The 18,972-nt window shown below is 45.0% G+C and overlaps 4 protein-coding genes across 7 annotated transcripts; 1 reads left to right on the plus strand and 3 right to left on the minus strand.

Moving 5' to 3' along the window:
• The first annotated feature begins 43 nt into the window (after positions 1–43).
• Positions 44–5,482, plus strand: phc1 (polyhomeotic homolog 1). Of its 4 annotated transcripts, none has more exons than XM_078094938.1 (14): positions 44–194; positions 895–1,016; positions 1,140–1,250; positions 1,332–1,400; positions 1,507–1,650; positions 1,838–2,032; positions 2,152–2,868; positions 2,983–3,124; positions 3,251–3,414; positions 3,503–3,566; positions 3,677–3,764; positions 3,879–4,053; positions 4,271–4,505; positions 4,586–5,482. In XM_078094938.1, the coding sequence occupies exons 2-14, from the start codon at positions 900–902 to the stop codon at positions 4,735–4,737; spliced, it is 2,373 nt and encodes a 790-aa protein (XP_077951064.1). In that variant the 5' UTR covers positions 44–194; positions 895–899; the 3' UTR covers positions 4,738–5,482. The 4 variants fall into 4 exon arrangements, with proteins under 4 accessions (XP_077951064.1, XP_040021648.2, XP_077951065.1 ...); XM_040165714.2 differs by having other exon boundaries at positions 54–194; positions 1,332–1,412; XM_078094939.1 differs by having other exon boundaries at positions 190–622.
• Positions 5,483–5,530: 48 nt separating this feature from the next.
• Positions 5,531–10,596, minus strand: styk1b (serine/threonine/tyrosine kinase 1b). Its single transcript, XM_040165796.2, has 10 exons — positions 10,104–10,596; positions 9,448–9,497; positions 9,116–9,286; positions 8,094–8,435; positions 7,798–7,979; positions 7,627–7,701; positions 6,928–7,136; positions 6,779–6,819; positions 6,409–6,505; positions 5,531–6,319 (listed from the first exon to the last, which is right to left on the minus strand). Exons 2-10 carry the CDS (start codon positions 9,494–9,496, stop codon positions 6,127–6,129), a joined length of 1,359 nt encoding a protein of 452 aa, XP_040021730.1. The 5' UTR covers position 9,497; positions 10,104–10,596; the 3' UTR covers positions 5,531–6,126.
• Positions 10,597–11,101: 505 nt separating this feature from the next.
• LOC120810870 (glutathione S-transferase kappa 1) lies at positions 11,102–13,748 on the minus strand. Its single transcript, XM_040165841.2, has 7 exons — positions 12,915–13,748; positions 12,725–12,806; positions 12,347–12,475; positions 12,063–12,208; positions 11,842–11,958; positions 11,666–11,759; positions 11,102–11,544 (listed from the first exon to the last, which is right to left on the minus strand). The coding sequence occupies exons 1-7, from the start codon at positions 12,981–12,983 to the stop codon at positions 11,495–11,497; spliced, it is 687 nt and encodes a 228-aa protein (XP_040021775.1). The 5' UTR covers positions 12,984–13,748; the 3' UTR covers positions 11,102–11,494.
• rap1gapl (RAP1 GTPase activating protein-like) lies at positions 13,742–18,384 on the minus strand. The gene is made up of 19 exons (XM_040165758.2): positions 18,155–18,384; positions 17,957–17,989; positions 17,748–17,838; positions 17,531–17,566; positions 17,394–17,441; positions 17,025–17,222; positions 16,844–16,941; positions 16,562–16,640; positions 16,336–16,389; positions 16,159–16,242; positions 15,979–16,079; positions 15,748–15,877; positions 15,498–15,659; positions 15,230–15,301; positions 14,968–15,054; positions 14,724–14,879; positions 14,564–14,647; positions 14,454–14,473; positions 13,742–14,375 (listed from the first exon to the last, which is right to left on the minus strand). The coding sequence occupies exons 1-19, from the start codon at positions 18,223–18,225 to the stop codon at positions 14,291–14,293; spliced, it is 1,689 nt and encodes a 562-aa protein (XP_040021692.2). The 5' UTR covers positions 18,226–18,384; the 3' UTR covers positions 13,742–14,290.
• Between the last annotated feature and the right edge of the window lie 588 nt (positions 18,385–18,972).

The following is an 18,972-nucleotide window of genomic DNA, read 5'->3' on the forward strand; positions in this document are numbered from 1 at the left end:
CTCTTAAGGAGCGTTTCTCAAAGATGAGGGAGGAGAAGAAGAAGAAAACAAAAGCGCCTCCAAAGGGGGCGGGGCTTCGTTGGAGGCAAACACCCTGCGAGGGGCCACCGTTCATAGCAGCTTGAACCCAGATCGCAGTATAACGTTAAACCCGAGTGCATTTTAGTGTGAAAAGGACAGAATACCAAAGAGAGGTAAACACACAAGCACCTCGAAAAACACCAAAAGTTGACTTAAGTCAGGATGATAGCCACGTAGCTGCTAGCGCTCTGCCTGCGGCTAGCATTGCTAGTTAGCATATCTAGCTTAAGTTGAATTAACGATGCATCTTTTTTATTCGCTAGTTAGGTGTTATGACAAAACTGCCTCCTTGTCCACCTACTTTCAATACTTATCCACTCGGCATGTTTTTTTTTTTTTTGTTCGAAACGTTGATAGTTCTTTTAGTTACTGTTTGTCAGAATGTTGTTGTTAGACGGATTAGCTCTTTGGCATAGACCATTGTAGTTAAACGTTAGCCACAGAAGGCTAGCTTGTTTCTTTTTTTTTTTTTTAGCTTTCCTCCATGTTCTTCTTCTCGCATTCACCCATTGTCTGGACAACGGGTCTGCTGATGTAAATGGTAAACGGCCACGATTGCCCAGATTAGTAGTGTTGCAGTATCATCTGGTCAGCTCACGAGAAAACGTAGATGTACTAAACAGTGCGTGGTTGTAGCGATCTGTGATTTAAGTTACCTTTGTCTAAATGTGAGCAGCACTTTCTGAGGCAGTACTCCAGCACGGCGCTTTCGACACGTTCCTCTTCCTAGACGTGTTTGCTAGATGTGTGAAACTAACAGAGCGTTGTTGTATTTTACCTAAGCTAATTGATTATTTCACTTTTTTTTTATAGGAAACATGGATGCAGGTGAAGACCAAAACACAGGAACCACCAACGGCCCTCCTCAGACGAGTGGGAACTCTCGCGCACCCCAGATAGCCCACATGTCCCTGTATGAGAGACAGGCGGTACAGGTGTGCATACACTACGGCATATGTGTGATACAAAGGACTGATGATCGTTTTCTTGAGTTGGTTTTAAAATATATAAACAAAGACTCTTGTATGATCCAATATGTGTGTGTGTGTGTTTGTCAGGCTCTACAAGCACTGCAAAGACAGCCACATGCAGCTCAGTACTTCCAACAGCTGATGCTGCACCAGCAGATCAACAGTGCCCAACTCCACAATCTGGCCGCCGTGCAACAGGTAAGCCAAATTAACATGACGATAATTGAAAAAGTACAATCACAAGTGTTAAATCCCATTCCTTCCCTCTCCTCGAACCAGGCTGCTACGCTTGCAGCCAGTCGACAGTCCAATACCCCGAGTAGCACCACGTCCCAGGCAACCACCACTGTAAGTTTTGTTGTAAGTTGTTTAAATTATTATTTACACAGCTAGTTTTTTTATTTTTTATTGTAAGGTAAGTTTGATAAAAATGTACATTTTCTTCCCCTCACAGGTCAACCTAAGCACCACATCTGCTGGAGGGGCCCTGAACAATCCCCGTCCCCACGGTCCGGCCTCCTCCGCAGCGACAACAGCTCTTAACCAGTCAGTGCTGCTCGGTGGAAACTCTGCAGGACAGGGACAGATGTACCTTAGGGTGTGTTCAAAAAGTATTGTTCTGTTGTTAGGCTTTGGAGTAACCGCTACTATTAGTATACATAAAATAAAATCTATCAACAGAATAGCCGCAAGATCCAAGTGACGCAGCAATACTGTAATCATTTGGAGCGGCAAGATGTAAGATGCGCCGGGTAAGCTGACCATCCGTCTCGCTCCTCACATAGGTCAACCGCTCTCTTAGGGCTCCCCTTGCCCCTCAGCTCATTTTCATGCCCGGTGGTACAGCGACGGTAGCAACAGTTGCCCAGACGCAGCCCCAGCAGCAGCAGCAGCAGCAGCAGCAGCAGCAGCAGCAGCAGCAACAACAACAGCACGAAGTCACTCCTACCACTGCCGGTGTTCAGTCTGACAATGATCAGGTTTGAGTGACATTAACATGACGTTGTAATATGAAGTTTGATCTTCAGTCAGTAAATTAAGTACACAAAGCAAAGTCACGCCTGGTTTCCCACAACTTGCTCCTTTCTATGTCCCACAGGTGCAGAATCTGGCCCTCCATTGCACTTCCACGCCCAGAGCGGTCGCGGTAAAGTCTGAGATTGCAGAGAGGAAAGATGTTGCCGGCTTTCCTCTCGGTCAGCAGCAGCAGCAGCAGCAGACTTTCACCTCGACAGCTCAGCAGCAGCAAGTACTCCCACAGCAACAGCAACAGATGGGCAAACCCACCTTTGCTCAGCAGTCCTCGGCCAACACTATGACATTAAAAACTAGCACGCCCGCTGCCTCGATAGCTCCTTCCTCCACCTCCTCTCAAGCACTCCCATTGTCCCAACTGCTCCTGTCCTCCTCGTCTGCCCCAGTCATCCTGGTACCCACCTCAAATGTTACAACCACCACCCAGGGCTACTCCATCGGCGCGGTGACCCAAAAAGCCAACGTGAACACGCAGACTCTGGTGGTGCAGCCCTTGCAACAGGCCGGCACCGCTGCAGAAAAGGGACCCGTGCCGATCCAGCCCAAGACCGCTCAGGGACACCGCCTGCCTGTGCAGCTGCCTCCTCGACACCCACCTCACATTCTACCCGCGCCGCCAAGCAACAGCCAGCACAGCAGTCCCCACATCCCCGTGCAGCTGGTGGGCGCCAGGCAGGGGTTAAACGCCCATGCTGTGGCTCTGGCTCAGGCACGCGGCAGCATGGCACAGGAAGGTACAGCTGGCGGGAATGTTAACGGCGTCTCCAACAACGGTGCCACGGTAAGATCGATCAATGAAAGGCCGCACTTAGAGACACTGACACTTTTCGGGCGGGGTGGGAGGACAGCTACCGTGAATTGTAACGGTTCATTCCCCCCCCGCCCCCCTATGCAGCATCAGATTAAGCCTGCCATTGGTTCGCTGAAGAGAAAATCTGACTGCGATGCTCCAAATGAGACGGCCACAGATTCTCCAGACTGTGCGCCCATGAAAGATTCTGCTCCTCCCTCCTCTCCTGCCCCAACCAAGAACTCAGGTATGTCAATTACCCCCCCCCTCTCCTTTGAACGAACTATAGATTAGTATTAATAGTTTTGAAAACAATGCATCTACAAATCAGGTTGAAACCTCATGCGTTTCTTTCCACCCTGACCTGTTGTAGCTGCCTTCTCGTCTCCGCCCACACTCGTGTTGCCCCTGCCCTTGTCGAGAGTCGGGCATGGGGACAAAGACCGGGCGCCTGTTCCGCAGGCCGTGGTCAAACCTCAAGTGCTCACCCACCTCATAGAGGGCTTTGTCATCCAGGAGGGAGCCGAGCCTTTCCCCGTAAGATATAATTCAATCACTTATTTAAAATACACTGGCTTTGCACTTTGCCGCGTGAGTCAGTTTGTGTTTGTGTTTGATGCGACAGGTTGCTGGACTCCTCAAAGACAGAGACTTTGCCCTTGTTGGCCGCTCAGAGAATGGACCTCCATGTAAGTGGTTGGATAGCTCTTCTCCTAAAGTTTGAGTATGATACCATGCATGTATGTGCATTAGTGTTTCCTATGTAAGCAAGTTGTATTTGTTCTTTTTCTCACTTCAGTGTTGAAGTGCGAGTATTGTGGAAGCCTCGCCCCAGCCAGCCAGTTCAGAGGATCAAAGAGGTTCTGTTCAAATACGTGTGCAAAGAGGTACGATTTACACAAGCTTCTAATCTGGTCATCTGGTTTAGGTTTGTGACTCGATAAGGAACCAGCCGAACGACTGTGTAAGGAGAGTTTTTACCTTTCTCTGTGCGTCCACAGGTACAACGTGAGCTGCAGCCAACACTTCAAGACCAGCAGAGGGAGGAGTGGTGCCGGACCGCCGCCACCGCCTCCACCAGCCAGTGACGGCGCTGCGAGGCGAAGAGGGCCGGTTCGCAGGAGCAGTTCCAACATGGCATCTAATAAATTATCAGGCAGGCATCTACCTGTCAAGGTAAGGCCATCAAATTTAGCCTTGTTTAAGATGAAAACATTCTACTTGTGGTCTGTCTTTGTAAAGATGTACGTCATTTAAAAAAAGGAGAGAATCAGATTAAAACATTGGGTGGTTATGGGCTTTTCATTTGTCGATCGTAAGTAAGAATTTATTTTAAAAAATAGCCGGCTTATGCTTTTTAATTTTTTTTAAATCCCCACTCTTGTGGACTCAGTGTCACTCCGAGTCCAGCCGCTCGGAGGACGTGTCCAGCGACGTGGAAGAAGAGGACGACTCTCCCTCCCTGTCGCCGAGCTCCTCGCACTCCTGCTCTCGAGCTGAGCTCGGCGCGCCTCCGTCTGACAGCTTAGCTCCCGGCAGCCTCCCTCTGGATGGGGCCAACTTCCTCTCAGCGACCCCCGCCCAGTGGAGTGTGGAGGAAGTCTGCCGGTTTATCTCGTCTCTTCAAGGTTGGTGTTCAGATGATGGGTCAACAGTCTCCTGCTCTATTTTGGTACTAATTCTCTCCTCCTGCCCGCGTGGCGTTCAGGCTGTGAGGAGTTGGCGGCCCACTTTCTGTCACAGGAAATAGACGGACAGGCTCTGATGCTCCTGCGGGAAGACCATCTCATCGCCACGATGAATATCAAACTGGGTCCAGCTCTAAAGATCTGCGCCTCCATCAACACGCTGCGCGAGTGACTCGGCGTTAGAGTCAACGCCCCCCCCCCCTTGGAATCAGTACGTTGACCTGCTCCTCTTATTTAGTTAGATGTTAAAAAGACTTCTATGAGGACAGTGAGGACGTTCTTTTCTCCAAAAAAACTAAATGTTACAGTCCCGTGGAAACACCAGGACCAACAGTTTACTTTCCGGACAGTGAATGTACAACAATATGCTCCGTGTATTCCGTTTGGGGCAACAGGCGGTGAGTCGGTATCCGTGTCAGAAGTGTTTGTCGGTTGTTGGTTTCTGCTGCTGCGTGTAGGAGACTACGGCCTTTCACCTGCTGGGTTAAACAAAGCAAAGAACCGTTGCCTTCTCGCTGTATTTCAAATGGTGCTTTAACTTTAGTGGGACGTGAGATGGCGGAATGTCCCCATCAGTCCACTTCATTTATACATTTCAGTCTTTTTAGTAGTTCACTTTTATTTACCATAGATGTTGAATCTAGGCTCCGTTCACAATAAGCAAAGGACACTAAGAATGCTATTGTATTTTAAATTAGTTCGTTTTACCAGTTTTCAAATGTTTAGTTTTGTATCGTTTCCATTTTATACTACAATCAAAATTATTTTTACATGGATATGACATAGTTTTAGTAGCTTTAATCAACTTAACTACCTGAAAATCGGTAGCCCTCGTGGGTTTGCTCTCTCAAGGGCTGAATGGAAGTACTCTGTGTACATGTATGCAGTACCACCAATAAACAATACCTGTTACTGGACCTCTCACGTGTATGCTTTCAATAACATAATGATGAGGAAAAGGACTGTTGTTGACTTTGCATATTTTTAATACACATTTAAATTAGTGTAAACCGTTTGAGCTCATTTTGTTGCTCGCGTATGTCCACATGAGCCACGCTAATAAAAAAAACAACGGTGAGTGTAAAAATATAAACTGCTTTTATGTGCCCTTCATTTCCACATATTTTAATTTATAGAACCAGACTAAACATCAGTCAATGTACGTTTTTCAAGATCCCTAAACTGTCATAGGTTGGCCGTATCGACTACAAGGTCGCCCTGCAGCGACTGTGCGTTGCTCAAGTTTACAGTCTCTTGAAGTGTACTACTGCAGAATCACTGGTTGCATTTCCCCGACTGAACCGTGTGTCGTTTACACAGTTATGAGGTATTCCTTAAATGAAAAAAGTTCCCAGAAGCTAAAATATTTTACATACATCTCTTCTTGTTTTTTTCAGAACCCAAAGTAGGAGAGTAGATAAGGAATAATTAAAGAACATTTTTAGTGCTTCGAGCTCTCAAAACACAGTTTGGAACACACAGTTGCGCGTGTAGAGGTGCACCCTTGGTTCACCACCGGGGAGAACATGGCAATTTCCATTTTGCTGCTGAAGACAACCGATCAGAAAACCGTGTAGCTGTTGGTATCCCCGTATCCTGCTTCCTGCAGGTACTTCTCGATGTTCACCGGCTCGGACGCCTTGAGGACTTTGTCCGAGGCGTTTTTCTCTCCTGAGAGGACCTTGCGGCTCACCTCGGCCAGAGAGGGTCGGTCTTGATCTTTCCACTGGCAGCAGCTCTTAATGACGGCGTACCTGAGGGATTCACGGCACACTTGTTGAAGCGGGAAACGGCAGCGCTTTAGGTTTGACTTTGTGGTTTGGAGCATCCTCTACATACTCACAGTGCGTTGGAACAGCTGGACGGTTTTTTCAGACTTTTCCCTCTTTGATGGAACTGCAGGAGCTCATTACTTGAGATCTCTGCAAACGGAACTTCGCCTGGAGAAAAAAGAGAAAATGTTTTTGCTATATGTACTTTTATATTGTCATATCTATATACATTGTGTTGTAACATATTGGGGAAATCAATAGTGGCCCTTTTTTATCATCTAATTGATGAGAAAATCATATAAAAATGCAATGTTTATATAAGTTAGTCCGCTTCATGGATTTGCAAAATCTTTAAACCAAAGAAACTGAAAAAACGCTAAGTATGACTTTTAAAAAAATGTATTTATGACTTATGTTGCCAAGAGTTCAAATCCAACTCACCCATTGTTGCCATTTCATACAGCAAGAGCCCAAATGACCATCTAGAGAGGAACACACCGAGGAACACGGTTACCATCTTTCATTCAGTAATAGTTTTTTGGTTTTACGCTCCCCATCGTATAAAGACATTCTTGTTTTGTAAATCTCACATGTCGCTGCTCTGGCTGGCAGCTCTCTTGACCAGCAGCTCTGGCGCCTGCCATTTCTTCATACTGGGGTCTTCTTTCTGGGTGGCTCCCTGGTTCTTCCTCGTGTAGACTCCATGCAGACCCCAGAGCTTGGCAGTTGAGTCCTTGGTGACCAGCACGCTGCGGGCGCGAATGTTTCCGTGGAGAAGGTCTTTGTTGTGAAGGAAGTCCTGTTTGCGCAGCAAAGACACGGGGGAATCTCAGGGTTTGAACAAGTGCGCAGCTCGTTTATTTTCAGTTATCAGTGTTGACACGAGGTAAATATGTAAAGGTCTTCCTGAATCCTCAGAAACAGCTTCAAACAGGACGCTTATTATTGCTGGGGAAAAACCAGTGCTTTAAATACATGGCGAGGTATTTCAATATTCTAAAGTATGTTTCATTTCACAGAATTGAATTTACAGAACGATTGAGACTTATTTCTTTAGACATTCTAGTGATTGCATTTTTGGTCTCTTGTTCTATCGGTTGGGTTTTTCAACCACCAAGGTCCAGAGATCCAGATCTAAAATTTGAATCGATTGCCATTGTATAGATTCATTGAGTCAATGACGTGTGATCTCCTAACTGGGCGTGGAGCGCCACCAGGAGTAAAATGTCTCAACGTGGATCAGGCCGGGGTTGGTATGTCAGTGAAGACGTGTTTGTCGGCATACTGACCAGCGCTGATGCCACCTGTTTGGCCATGGTAAATATCCGTCTCTCCGTAATCTCACATGGAGGATCCACTTTCTCCTGGAGTGAAAAAGTCACAGAGAGACATTAAATGTTTGAGTCTTTTCTTCTGTTAATACAGTGTACAGTCTGGCAGCAGGATGCATAAATCCATACCTCTCTGCACCTCCACAGGTAGCTCAGCAGGTCTCTGTTCTCCAGCTCCTCCACGACCGTAACCAGAGGTGCTCGGAGCGAGACCACGCCAAGGAGCTCTGGCAGGAAGGGATGAGGCCCCAGCTGGGCCAGGAAGGACGCAAAGCCCAGGAAGCTGTGTCTTTCTGTGGCGTCTGCCGTGTCTGTGAAGGGCGAGCGGGAGAAAGGGGGGAGTAAAACAGGGACACTCGCAGAAACGGCGTAGGGGAACGGAGACGATTAGGAGCTGCCGTTAAAAGACCGTTCAAACGTCTCACCCTTGAGGACCCGCAGCACCACGTTCCTGTTTTCCATTCGGGCCCTGTAGAGGGACACGGAGGCGTCGGAGCGCAGGGAGAAGGCCACAGGCAGAGGGGTGACCAGTTTGAAGGACTCTGGCAGCCTCTGACGGGGCAACTCCCTGGGCTGGGAGATGGGAGTGAAACTGGGAATTAAGGGCTGCGGCGGGGGGACGGGCGAGAGGGAGGCTGAGACCACGGACCGGGAGAGGGTTTCAGAGTGGTGGAGGGGTTTGTTGTCTGGGGGGTTAAAGGTGGAGTAGGTACTGGGCATGTCCAGAGCGATGCTTTCATGCTCCATGACATTGATACCGGGTGGAGCTGCGGATGGAGGGTGAAGAAGGGACAGAAAAGGAGACAGGGGAAAGGATTATTAGAGGTAACTGCAAGGGTTTACGTGGAAGTAGAGCTATTGAGCTGCATCATCTCTTTGCTTTATACAAAATCCAAGAATGTTGCTGTGTAGTTTCATGTTTTAAGATAAAGGCACAATAAGGCACATAACTGTATTTGAAAACCTTAATTCAATGAATGTTGATAAATTGTAAAAAAAAAAAAAAGAATATTACAATGCCATTGAGGTCATTTTGTACTCCAGAGCTTCAACCTAAAAAGTACAATTGTGGCATTGATCAAGTTCAAGGAAAAAAGTAAAATGGTTGGTTTGAATGGTTGTTAAACAGTATTTTGGGTTAAATTATTTCCTATGCAATACTTTTACAGGTGCCCTGCAGCTTTATACTCTTGTTACATTGACAAAATAAATGACAAGTCAACTGAGTTTGTGCTGAAAAACAATACAATGAGCGTGAGAAAGAGACAAAAATGAATCTTCTAATATTGAGCAAAATTAACCTGGACACAAAATACGGACAAATAGAACATGTAATCGGCCTGCTGTTATCAGAGAGTGTAGATTGGATGTACTTTTGTGACATTGTGCTCTGTGATTTCATTTAGTTAGGCTTAATCAACACTGACAAACTTTGCACGCGTCTCACCATCGATGCCGTGCAGAACTCTCCTGGACACCAGCTTCGAGGCCTTCGGACGGATGCGGTCGACTTTCTCCGGACAAAAGTGCAGCAGGAGAATAAAGACCAGAGTGACCAGGAAGCTGGCCAGCAGAAATATGGGCACGATGATCACTTCCTGCTCGTACACACGGATTACTGCAAACAGGACGCACCACGTTAAACACGGATCAGTCAGACGCCGTGGCCTCAAGGCGGCATGAGGTGTTTTTTCAGTCTGTGCTGGTTTATCATCATCCCTTTATCCGTCTCTTGACCAGTCCTCTAACAAATTCTGTCTCTGCTGATAGAAAACTCACCACAGATCGTATCTCCCTGCTGGCACTGTAGCTCTGCTGATGAAGACATTCTGTCAAATGTAAAAAAAAAAAAAATAGATTAGCTTTTTTTAAAAGAGAAATAGTCCCTTTTCTTTACCCCTCATTTTCCACAGTTATACACTATATTGAGTGGGATGCTTAACATCACAAACTAAGGGCATCTGGATGTTTTCTATGGACAGACACAACACATGAACTGACATTAGTAGCACTGAAACTTTAAACTTGATTCGCCGGGGCCGAATCTGTGAAGAGTAACACGATTCTTGGTGTCCAGTATTGGGAGGTGTCTGAGCAAACATGTAACTGAGACCAGAAGCTTCAGATGTAGCATAACTGTGTCAGAGGCCGCTCAGCAGAAGACCAAATATTTCCGTGTTCTAAACCAGTTGATCTGCATTTTTTTTTACCTATAACTGCTGCACTACACACCCAAAGGGCAAATGTAAATGAAGCCTCTGGCTCATCAACCCTAATACAATATGTCTCATATTACCAGAGTGACATACATCTTCTTTTATTTGATTGATACTATACGATGAGATTAATTCCCTCTACCTCCTAATTATAATTTATAAAATCAACTTTAAAAAACAATGTGACAGAAAAGACATGTGTTGTGTAAAATATCTTACCTCAGCTTCTTCAGTTGTGTTTTATCTCCCAAAAAATGAAACGATAAATCCTGTTAATGCGTGTTCATGTTTCCCTCCTTCACACAATCAGACGCTTCTGGCACATCCTCCCAGCACGACGTGTCATCCGGGTTCAGCTGTGCTGTTCAGATCTTTATTGCGTTGTCTTTCTCAGGCGATTTGTCCGACTCAGGGGATCAATGTGCCGCTCTCTGTTTGTCTTTGTGCCGCCTTGTGTGTGTGTGTGGGTGTGTGTTTGTGTGTTTCCTTAACTCCACCCTCCTCACCTACAGCGTCTCCCTTTTCTCACCTATTTACCTCCTCCTTCTTCCTCGTTTTTTGTACCTGGCTGTTGCATCGCCCCTGTTTCAGGTTTAGGAAAATCTTAACCCTGCCTTTCCTTTAGAGTTTGCGCAACCACATTCTGTGAGAATCTGTTTAGCCGAGATCAACATATGTCAGCTCCTTCTGGCTCTGCCTTTCCTCTTTGTTTGGGGAAACAGGTCCTGCTGCTCTTTTAGGCCCTTTGTTATGAGTGTTAGTCCGCCGCAGTACTGGAACTTGTATGACAAGCCTCGCCTGCTCTGGAGTATTTAGTCAACAATGACATGTTGCTTTACTTTCACGAACAGACATTTATTGCGGATAATGAATCCTGCCGTGTAAAACCTAAAGCGTATACTGTCAATTGGGACGATGCCTTGTTGCAGTGGCGGAAATTTTCAGATTGTTTATTTAAGTACCAATACAACATATTTAAGTTACCAATTCACATGTAAAAGTATACATCGTTCAGAAAATGGCTAATATATATATAATATTGATACACGTGTGTGTATCAATTGTTTTACCAGGTCTTGAAATAATTTATTCATTTCATAACCATGGTGTATCCAACAAACCATCATCTATAACAGCATCCCATTTATTTTGGAGAGGGTGGAGTATATATGGATTTAAAATTGTTTGCTGGGAGGAAACTACTGACCCAGAGACAGTTTTGTAATCAAACTTTTATTTACGATTCATTCTGATGGTTTAACTTCAGTTTTTGAGTTATTTCTGGCTGGACAAAAAAATGGTGGACCAACTGTCCCACCACTCAAAGCGCCTCGACAGTAGCCGATAAAAATCTTAAATTATGTGTTACATCATGTAGAGTACAAATTTAAATCATTTCCATAAATGCACCTTTGCATTTCATTACAAATTAAAACAAAAGTGTCAATTGGTAGCTGTGTTCTTTAGAATAGGCACATATTTAGCAGTACAATGGCATTAAATTATTTACATTTTTTTTTATTAAGGCCTATTGCATGTATGACATCTGGAGAATCAGAAAAGCACTTGATGACATTATTAGAATGAGAATCTGTGAGAAGCTTAGTATCTTACAGCTTGGAAGCGGATTTGTCAGGCTGAGGTCCAAGCCACTTCTCCCCTGCAACAGAAAAAAAATGAAATAAAAAGGGGAATAAAAGCTGAGCCAGCTATGCAAACTTTCCTTTGAATCTTTCTACTGTCACGTTTGAACTACACGTTGGTCTGGACAGTTTTCTCACCAATGCAGTGTGCCATGAGCTCAAATCTGTCAGATCCAAAAAACACCTCTGGCTTTCCATTGACGTGGCACACCAGAAGCGGGAAGCCAAACGCCTGGGAAGACACAATAGGACAGATCATTACATTGCGCGGTCTCGTCTCTCCTGCCTAAAAATAGAACTGAAGCTCGACGGACCCCGTGATCAAGAGCATTCTTTGTTGCGCTTTTCAGCTTGTCTTTGATCTCCTTTGAGCTGGACAGCTCGAGCACTTCTTTAATCTCGCCGTCAGACAATCCGGCTTTCATCGCTGCCTGCATAAAAGAAAAAGAAAAAAGAAAGGTGACAAAACGCTGTGGCAACTCTAAACCGCGTTTCTTAATCTTCTTGAACCCCGCCATGTTGGGTACGCTGGTACCTCTGACAATGATGACGGTTCTGTGATATCTTTGTCCTCCTTCCAGATCCTTCTCCACAGTTCCCGGGACACCCGCTCCACTTGATTGTCCCCAAGCTTCTCCCTCTCTTGTACTGCAGTGACAAATCGCATAGCGTTCAAGGAGCCTAGGAGAAAGAAAAAAGAAAAAACAGAACATGAACCCCCCCTCCCCTGCATGACTAGATTTGATGCAATAGTACCACTACGATCTTGGTTTAGTCAGTAATATCACGGCACGTGTCCCTTCAGATCCTGCATGGTACCTTTGTTGAACATGACCTCAAAGGGGTCAGCTGGAGTCTGCAGGGGAACATCGAAATACTCCGACAAGCGGGCCAGATCCTTCCCCATGTACTGGAATTTGTTCGGAATCACACCAGGGGGCTTGTTTCCTGTCATGAAGGATACACATTGTAGGAAATATCAACACTGATGGGAGAAGAAGTCCTGTATGTGAAATGTTGATCAAGTGGAAATACAACATTGCAACACGTACACAAAGAAGTGCTCATTATGCATTATGGGGTCATGCTTATGGGATTATAATTACTGGTGCATTAATGCGTTGTGCCTAAATGTTGCTATTATCACTATATTTGTGTTTGATTTGTTCTTTGTCACTTTCGCCCCTGATTACTCACCTGACCCTTGCATGACACCACCCAGAAAAGCGGGCCGCAGTTTCAGTTCAATGTTCCACACGTTTCTGTAGCGGCACATTATCTACAAACACAAACAATCCGCGTAAAGCTTAATCTATTATGTATGTATTTTTTTTCCTACGTGTGTGTCCCTTTTGTTATTGAAGCTGTCAACCCAAAAAAAACACACCTCGAAGCCAAGCCAGGAGTAGGGAGACACCACATCGTAGAACACCTCGACCACTTTCTTGGATGCCATCTTCAGCTCTGCGGTCCTTACTTTTGTTCGAAGTTGGAAGTTATCGAATCGTCTGTCGGTGCAGCGCTGCGTGCGTCGAACTAGTCTGCGATGTGTTAACTTTACTTATCTCACCGCTGTCTTTCACGGGCCAATCCGCGCAAAGTTAGCTTGATGCGTAGTTAACGTTACTTTGTTCCGTTGGATTAGCGTTAGCTATAGATAAACTACAGTTAGCTAGAGATAGAACAACAACGGGGATATATAATTAGTAACCAGGTCTGGCCGCCAGTGGACTGATAAAGCAAACCAACCACCACATTACCGCCCTCCTCTGGCGCAACCGCACAGCGTTCGTTGACCTTCGTTTTCTTCTTCTACCAGGTCTGTTTCTTCTTCTGTGAATTTAAAAGCGACTGGAAGGGTCACGTGTTGGCTCATTAGCGACGCTCACTGGACTAGAGGAGGTTTTACACAGTGTCAGTCAACTCACGAGCATTGAAAACATTTTCTATGATAAATGTGTATCTTTGAGGTAGTTTTCCATATTCAAATTACGACCTCCTTTGTTAGAATGTATATATCTGTCAACATTTTTGCCGTCTAAAGAAATAAGAATTTATAGGTACTTTATAGGTCTATGCTACCTTTTTCATTATTATTTATCTACATATTTAGAATATTTAGGTACATATATGTTTACATCTTATAAATATATTTAATATAAGTCTCATTATGTACTACTGTTTCTTGTACTCATGTAACATTTGAATGCAGAGTTTTGTCTCAATGTATTTTTACTCATACAGGTTTACATCTATTTTTGCATTACTAGGTGTATATTCTTCCTCTTCTCTTTTGCTTTATTTTACATTCGGTTCAACATATTTTTTCTTATTGCCAATATCTACCGTATTTATAATAATAATTTCTAAACAATATTTTTTTTTTATGTTAGCATCATCAAAATAATTCCTTATTTTCTGTCAAATTTGCCAATCTTAAATTAATTTCTTCTGCTTTTCCAAACTGTGTTTCTTCCTGACTTCATGTCTCTACTTCCAGAATTTTTTGAAGTAAAACAGTTAGGTCCAAACTCAAAACATTTGACTTTTTCAAGTAGTTTTGTATCTTTAACATTTCTCTGTTATACAATTTTAACCTTAATGTCAAATAGTAATGCTATGACATGCAGTAAAATAATTATATTCACATAAATACTATTTACTTTTACATTCTATTTACATTGAAGCCACACGGCTGATAATACAGCAGTAAATGCCTGGAAATCTCTATATTTATTTTAACATTCATATCTACATTTCCTCTTATGTCTCTTCCTGAGGGCTTGCTTGATCCTTAAGTTCAGCCGACCCCAAACTGTCAGCAGACAGATGTCCTGGAGATTTGTCACTGAAAAACAGAAACAAAACCAACAATAATTCTGTGTAGTTTAAAACCTACAAAGCATGTAATCCTCTGAAGCCTTACCCCTCTCCGTCTTTATCTGTCTGTAAAGGAAGTTAGGAGGAACATTAGCTCAAACCTTCTAATAAGTATTTATTCAGGCAAACACTTTGTTCTCAGTGTGACTTTTATACCTTCAGCTTCTGTGACGCACTGCCACTCGTCTTTCTGGTCACCCCAAGAGTCTCGAAAGAGTGACTCCGCACTCTGATGGCTCTCTAATGACGGAGATTTAGAGGGGAGATAGTACTCATGTATGGCACAGTACTTATGCACCTTGAGCCCAACACGTACCTTGAAGTTTTCAATGAATCCCCCTGTCCCCTCAGAGACCCCCCGTGCACCCTCAGAAGATGGGGGAGCAGACAGGGATGGATTTCCCATCATGCACTTGGAACGTGTGGCGAGTTCAACCTGCAGGCTCTCCAGAAGCAACGAACGAGTGCGGAGCTTTGCATGGGAGAAGGGACAGTAGAGCACACACAGCAGAAGGAAATCACATGCTGGACGGACAAATGAAATAATAATCTTCCTCTACCTCTAGTCTGCTGAATCGTTGAGCCTTGTAGCAGGAAATCTCTGCATTGATGAGTTTAGTCAGAAGGAATTCTCTCAGCAGGGAACCCTGAAACACAGGACAGAGGAAGCTTCCTTAATATTCCATTTCAACTTCATTTGTGAAGTTTAGATTCGTCACGAGCCGGAGAGAACGGAGAAAAATACGCTGGAATTTAAAGGTTAGATTCCTTGGCGCATTAAGAGAGAGGAAAACAGCTTGTTGCTTTTGAGTGGTCTCTTACATCCGTGAAGATAGGAGGATCCGGGAGGAACGGACCAAAGGGGGGAACGTCCTCTCTGGCTGTGACGGACACCTGTGAAGAGGACAAAAGCACATTGGACTGATAAACTGTTATATTAGCGTAATTTAACCTTTAGTAAGACGTCCTGAAAATATTAGGTATGATAAACAAAAAGATATCAGCCGACATGTTGGGTCTGTCAAGGAAGATGTCAGCCATTACACCTGTATTAATAGGGATGATAAATTGCTGTTGTTTTTCCAATTACCCGGTAGGCCGTTTTACCCGCGTCCTCTGGACCCGGAGTCCTGCGGACCACCAGGAAACAGTGCAGGAAGTGAGACTTGATAACATCAGATAAAAAGGGAGTTTGTCCCTCCTGGTAGACCAAAGCCACAATGTCATTGCCGATGTGTCTTTTCCTCTGTAACTGCGAAAGGAGGAAGAAAAGAGAAAATAGTGTGTCAGCGGCCCTGTGAATCACAGAGATGCTGCAGGGTGACGCAGTGAGGCCCGACCTGCTGCGGGTCGCCGTCTGTGAACGGCAGTTTAGTTGCAACATGGAACATGATTTCCCGGCCGTGAAAGGAAGTAACGACGGCTTCCCTTCCTGTCTGACCGTGACACACGTCCAGCCCTCCTCGGAATCTGAGAAAAGGGAACGAGGAGCAAGAGATGATGTGATGTGGCACGTTGAAAGCGTCATTCGCCGGGCAGAATAACATCAACAGGGGGGGGGGACACTTTACCCGACGAAGCCTTGCAGTTGAATCGTCTCTCCCAAAATAGAAAGGAGCTCTTTAAACTCTTCGCTTTCCTCCGTGTTACAAAGAATGTCTTCCTCTGTGAACTAGAGAGGGATGGAGGTTATCTGAGCTGGAGTGGTTGTGAAAATGTACCATATTTCAGTCATCTCTATGAATGCTTACCTGCCCGTTCTTTTGGTACAAAATGCCAAACTTGAAATTAGGAGACACTCTGTGTTCATCGAATGCAGTTATGAGTTCTGGAGCCTGAGGGATGAGTGAGAGAGCGAGATGAGCCGCGGGAGTATTTGAAAGAAGTGGCTGCATGTTTTTGGGCTATTGGTCATTTCAGAGCGTCACCTTTAGGTAGCTGACCGCTTCAAATTTTGAGACAGTCACTCTGTCGCAGAGCATCTAGAGAACACAAGTCATTTTATAGAGTTAGTAACATTTGTAAAGCACAGTGCTTCATACATTTGAATGCAAGATATTTCTCATAACATCATACATAATGTTTACACAATGTTCTAGTTAATAATTCAGTACTGGATATGAATATTTCTTCCTACAATAAGTAGTTAAGTACCTTTGCTAACTCGACAGCAGATGGGATGTTTGGGAAAAGAGAGACAGAGAAAACTCCATGAAGGGAGCACTCCTTCATTCTGTGAGACAACAAAAAAACAAACTTTGCATTACTGTTTGTGATGCAAATTTGCTTGCAACTATACAGTTAATTAGAATAAAGATTGCAGCAACACTCAGTTTTAAATGGAGGGAAACCTGAAGGAAAACAATGGCTTCTCGTTGCAGCTTGGGTTAATCAAACATTGCCTTATAGCTGCGTAAATTGTCTTGAGATCTCAACCTCAGTATCACCCGCAGCCTGCTCTCCTCTTCCTCCAAGAGCACGGAGAGAACCAGGGGCCCCAGCGACGGATCCACAGCCGTGAACGAGTGATGGTACTGAAGTGGACCAGAGATGATTTCAACGTGGGTAAAAGATCACACAGTCCTCGCGACTTCAGAGGGCGGGACCGACCGCTCACCCGCGAGCGGAAGAACTCGTGGTAGATTCTGGCCTCCGCGTCTCTCTCCATGAGGTCGTAGCTCTCTGGATCGAGGCCGTGGCACGAGGAGGTGGGACTCACATCCGCCAGCCTCTCCAGAGGGGGGTCTACCCAGTAGCCCCCCAGCTTCGGAGAGAGGACAAGCGGCAGTTCTCCACCTATCGTCAGAAGCCGCGACTAAAATAGACACAAAGGAGCAGCTGATGGTGATGAGGGTCTGTCGTTTTGTTTTTTTGAGTTGGGGGGGGGGGGCTGGGAAACAAATGTCACGGCGTTCCCAGAAAGGTCGCTGTCCACACACTCACACACACACACACAGAGAAACCTGGATAAAGAGTCAACACTCACCTTCAGAGGAAGAGGGAATTCACACCGCTGCTCATCGATCCTGCTGCCCTGATGGACGAGGGGAGTATCGATGAGATGACGAGAAAACTTCTCCCAAACACACGCGCTTGCACAAGATCGATGGCACTGTAACTCACCTGCAGCTTTTCAATGATTTCAAAAAACTCTGTGTCCTGATACGAAACGTCAAGCAACAGATGTCAGACGCAGAGAAAGGGAAGGAGACCAGTGGAGAAAGAGGAACATGTCAAACACTGCAGTTAAGAATAGAAACTTTTTGGAAATGGAGGATGTTTAAAACAGAATGTATCTCATTGTATAAGAGGGGAAAGTTGGGAATGATAACGATATCACCCTCTGGTTGCTGCTGGCAGAGCGGGACGGCTGTCTGTCCCTGGGAGGAGAGTCCAGGATGTCCAGTATGTTTCCCTCAGCAGATTCAGGTCTGCAGCAACAGGTGGATTAGCAGCACAATTCATTACTTCTCATTCAGGTCTTATCTTATACATTAAAGGCTGAGCTCGAAACAAGTGCTCGATGCTTGATTGGAAACAAAACCTCACCTCGTCTCATCCTCACATGTGTGTCCGTCCACACTGTAAACAAGGAAGTGAGAACCACTCGTAGAAGTCGAAAACGGATCATCTTACATAGACAAGATTACCTTTATCTAAAAAACAACTTGTTTTTCAGTACATGGAACAATGAAATTAAGATGAAAATATTTGTGCTAATCGTAAACAAACAGTGACTTTACTCACCTTCCATACGCCCCAAAAGTGAAACTTCTCTTTCTGGAGGAAGACATGACATTCCTCTTTTCTCTCTCCATGACTCTGGTGTCACTGTGGATGTTTGCACATGCCGGTTTACTACAGAGTCAATCAGGTCTGTCTAAGGTTGAATTAATTCACTCTATCATTCTGTCACTCCTCTTTCTCTCTGCCCCCTGCCTCTCACTCATTTAAGCTTCCCTTTCCTCCCCCCCTGTCCTGCTGTCAGCCAGACATCCAGCATTAACCCGCTCATGGTCGCAGGTGCAGTGGTGGCCGCCACGAAGCATAGAACGGACGCGGTCCGGCGGCTGCAGCCCATCAATCCTCCTGCCTTAAAATTACACTCGTGGTGGTTTCTCAGCCCGACTGAACTTAAAGATAGACTTGTAAATAAATAAATCAATGGGGGGAGACATTTTCTCCCGGACCTGTTACCCTTTGAGTCAGTAACGATCATCAATTATTGACAGCACACGCAGCGAGTGTGAGGAGATAGACAGCAGGGGAGGGTGAAGTGGAGGCCTGAGAGGGCGAAAGAGAGACAGACAGACAGAGAGAGAGAGAGAGAGAGAGAGAGAGAGAGAGAGAGAGAGAGAGAGAGAGAGAGAGGGTGTCACACACAATGCAAATTATATTTACCTAAAAAGCAATTTCCACGGACATTTGGATCGTTAAGTGGCTCTCAACATTGGTTCCCCAGATAAACATAAAGGGTTGTTAGATAATTTATGGTACGGGAAAAAGAAACAACAAAGTTCAGCCTCACAAACTTGATATTTGGGAATTTTATCAGATTGGTGAAT

The sequence above is a fragment of the Gasterosteus aculeatus genome, chromosome 20 (genome assembly GCF_964276395.1).
Source record: "Gasterosteus aculeatus chromosome 20, fGasAcu3.hap1.1, whole genome shotgun sequence".
In the NCBI taxonomy this organism is placed as follows: Eukaryota; Metazoa; Chordata; class Actinopteri; order Perciformes; family Gasterosteidae; genus Gasterosteus; species Gasterosteus aculeatus.

What these genes read in the sequence shown, in the direction of transcription:
- LOC120810870 (XM_040165841.2), bottom strand. Translation starts at nt 12,983, where the DNA reads ATGGCATCCAAGAAAGTGGTCGAGGTGTTCTACGATGTGGTGTCTCCC. An exon ending in AACCGTCATCATTGTCAGAG is followed by an intron (nt 11,959 to 12,062) that starts GTACCAGCGTAC and finishes TCTTTTATGCAG; the next exon opens with GCAGCGATGAAAGCCGGATT. An exon ending in GCTCATGGCACACTGCATTG is followed by an intron (nt 11,545 to 11,665) that starts GTGAGAAAACTG and finishes TTTCTGTTGCAG; the next exon opens with GGGAGAAGTGGCTTGGACCT.
- styk1b (XM_040165796.2), bottom strand. Translation starts at nt 9,496, where the DNA reads ATGTCTTCATCAGCAGAGCTACAGTGCCAGCAGGGAGATACGATCTGT. An exon ending in ACCTGTGGAGGTGCAGAGAG is followed by an intron (nt 7,702 to 7,797) that starts GTATGGATTTAT and finishes TTTTCACTCCAG; the next exon opens with GAGAAAGTGGATCCTCCATG. An exon ending in GTATGAAATGGCAACAATGG is followed by an intron (nt 6,506 to 6,778) that starts GTGAGTTGGATT and finishes TTTTTTCTCCAG; the next exon opens with GCGAAGTTCCGTTTGCAGAG.
- phc1 (XM_040165714.2), top strand. Translation starts at nt 900, where the DNA reads ATGGATGCAGGTGAAGACCAAAACACAGGAACCACCAACGGCCCTCCT. An exon ending in TCTCCAACAACGGTGCCACG is followed by an intron (nt 2,869 to 2,982) that starts GTAAGATCGATC and finishes CCCCCTATGCAG; the next exon opens with CATCAGATTAAGCCTGCCAT. An exon ending in TCAAATACGTGTGCAAAGAG is followed by an intron (nt 3,765 to 3,878) that starts GTACGATTTACA and finishes GTGCGTCCACAG; the next exon opens with GTACAACGTGAGCTGCAGCC.
- rap1gapl (XM_040165758.2), bottom strand. Translation starts at nt 18,225, where the DNA reads ATGGAGAGAGAAAAGAGGAATGTCATGTCTTCCTCCAGAAAGAGAAGT. An exon ending in AATTCCCTCTTCCTCTGAAG is followed by an intron (nt 17,223 to 17,393) that starts GTGAGTGTTGAC and finishes TGTCTATTTTAG; the next exon opens with TCGCGGCTTCTGACGATAGG. An exon ending in GATTCATTGAAAACTTCAAG is followed by an intron (nt 14,648 to 14,723) that starts GTACGTGTTGGG and finishes CTCCGTCATTAG; the next exon opens with AGAGCCATCAGAGTGCGGAG.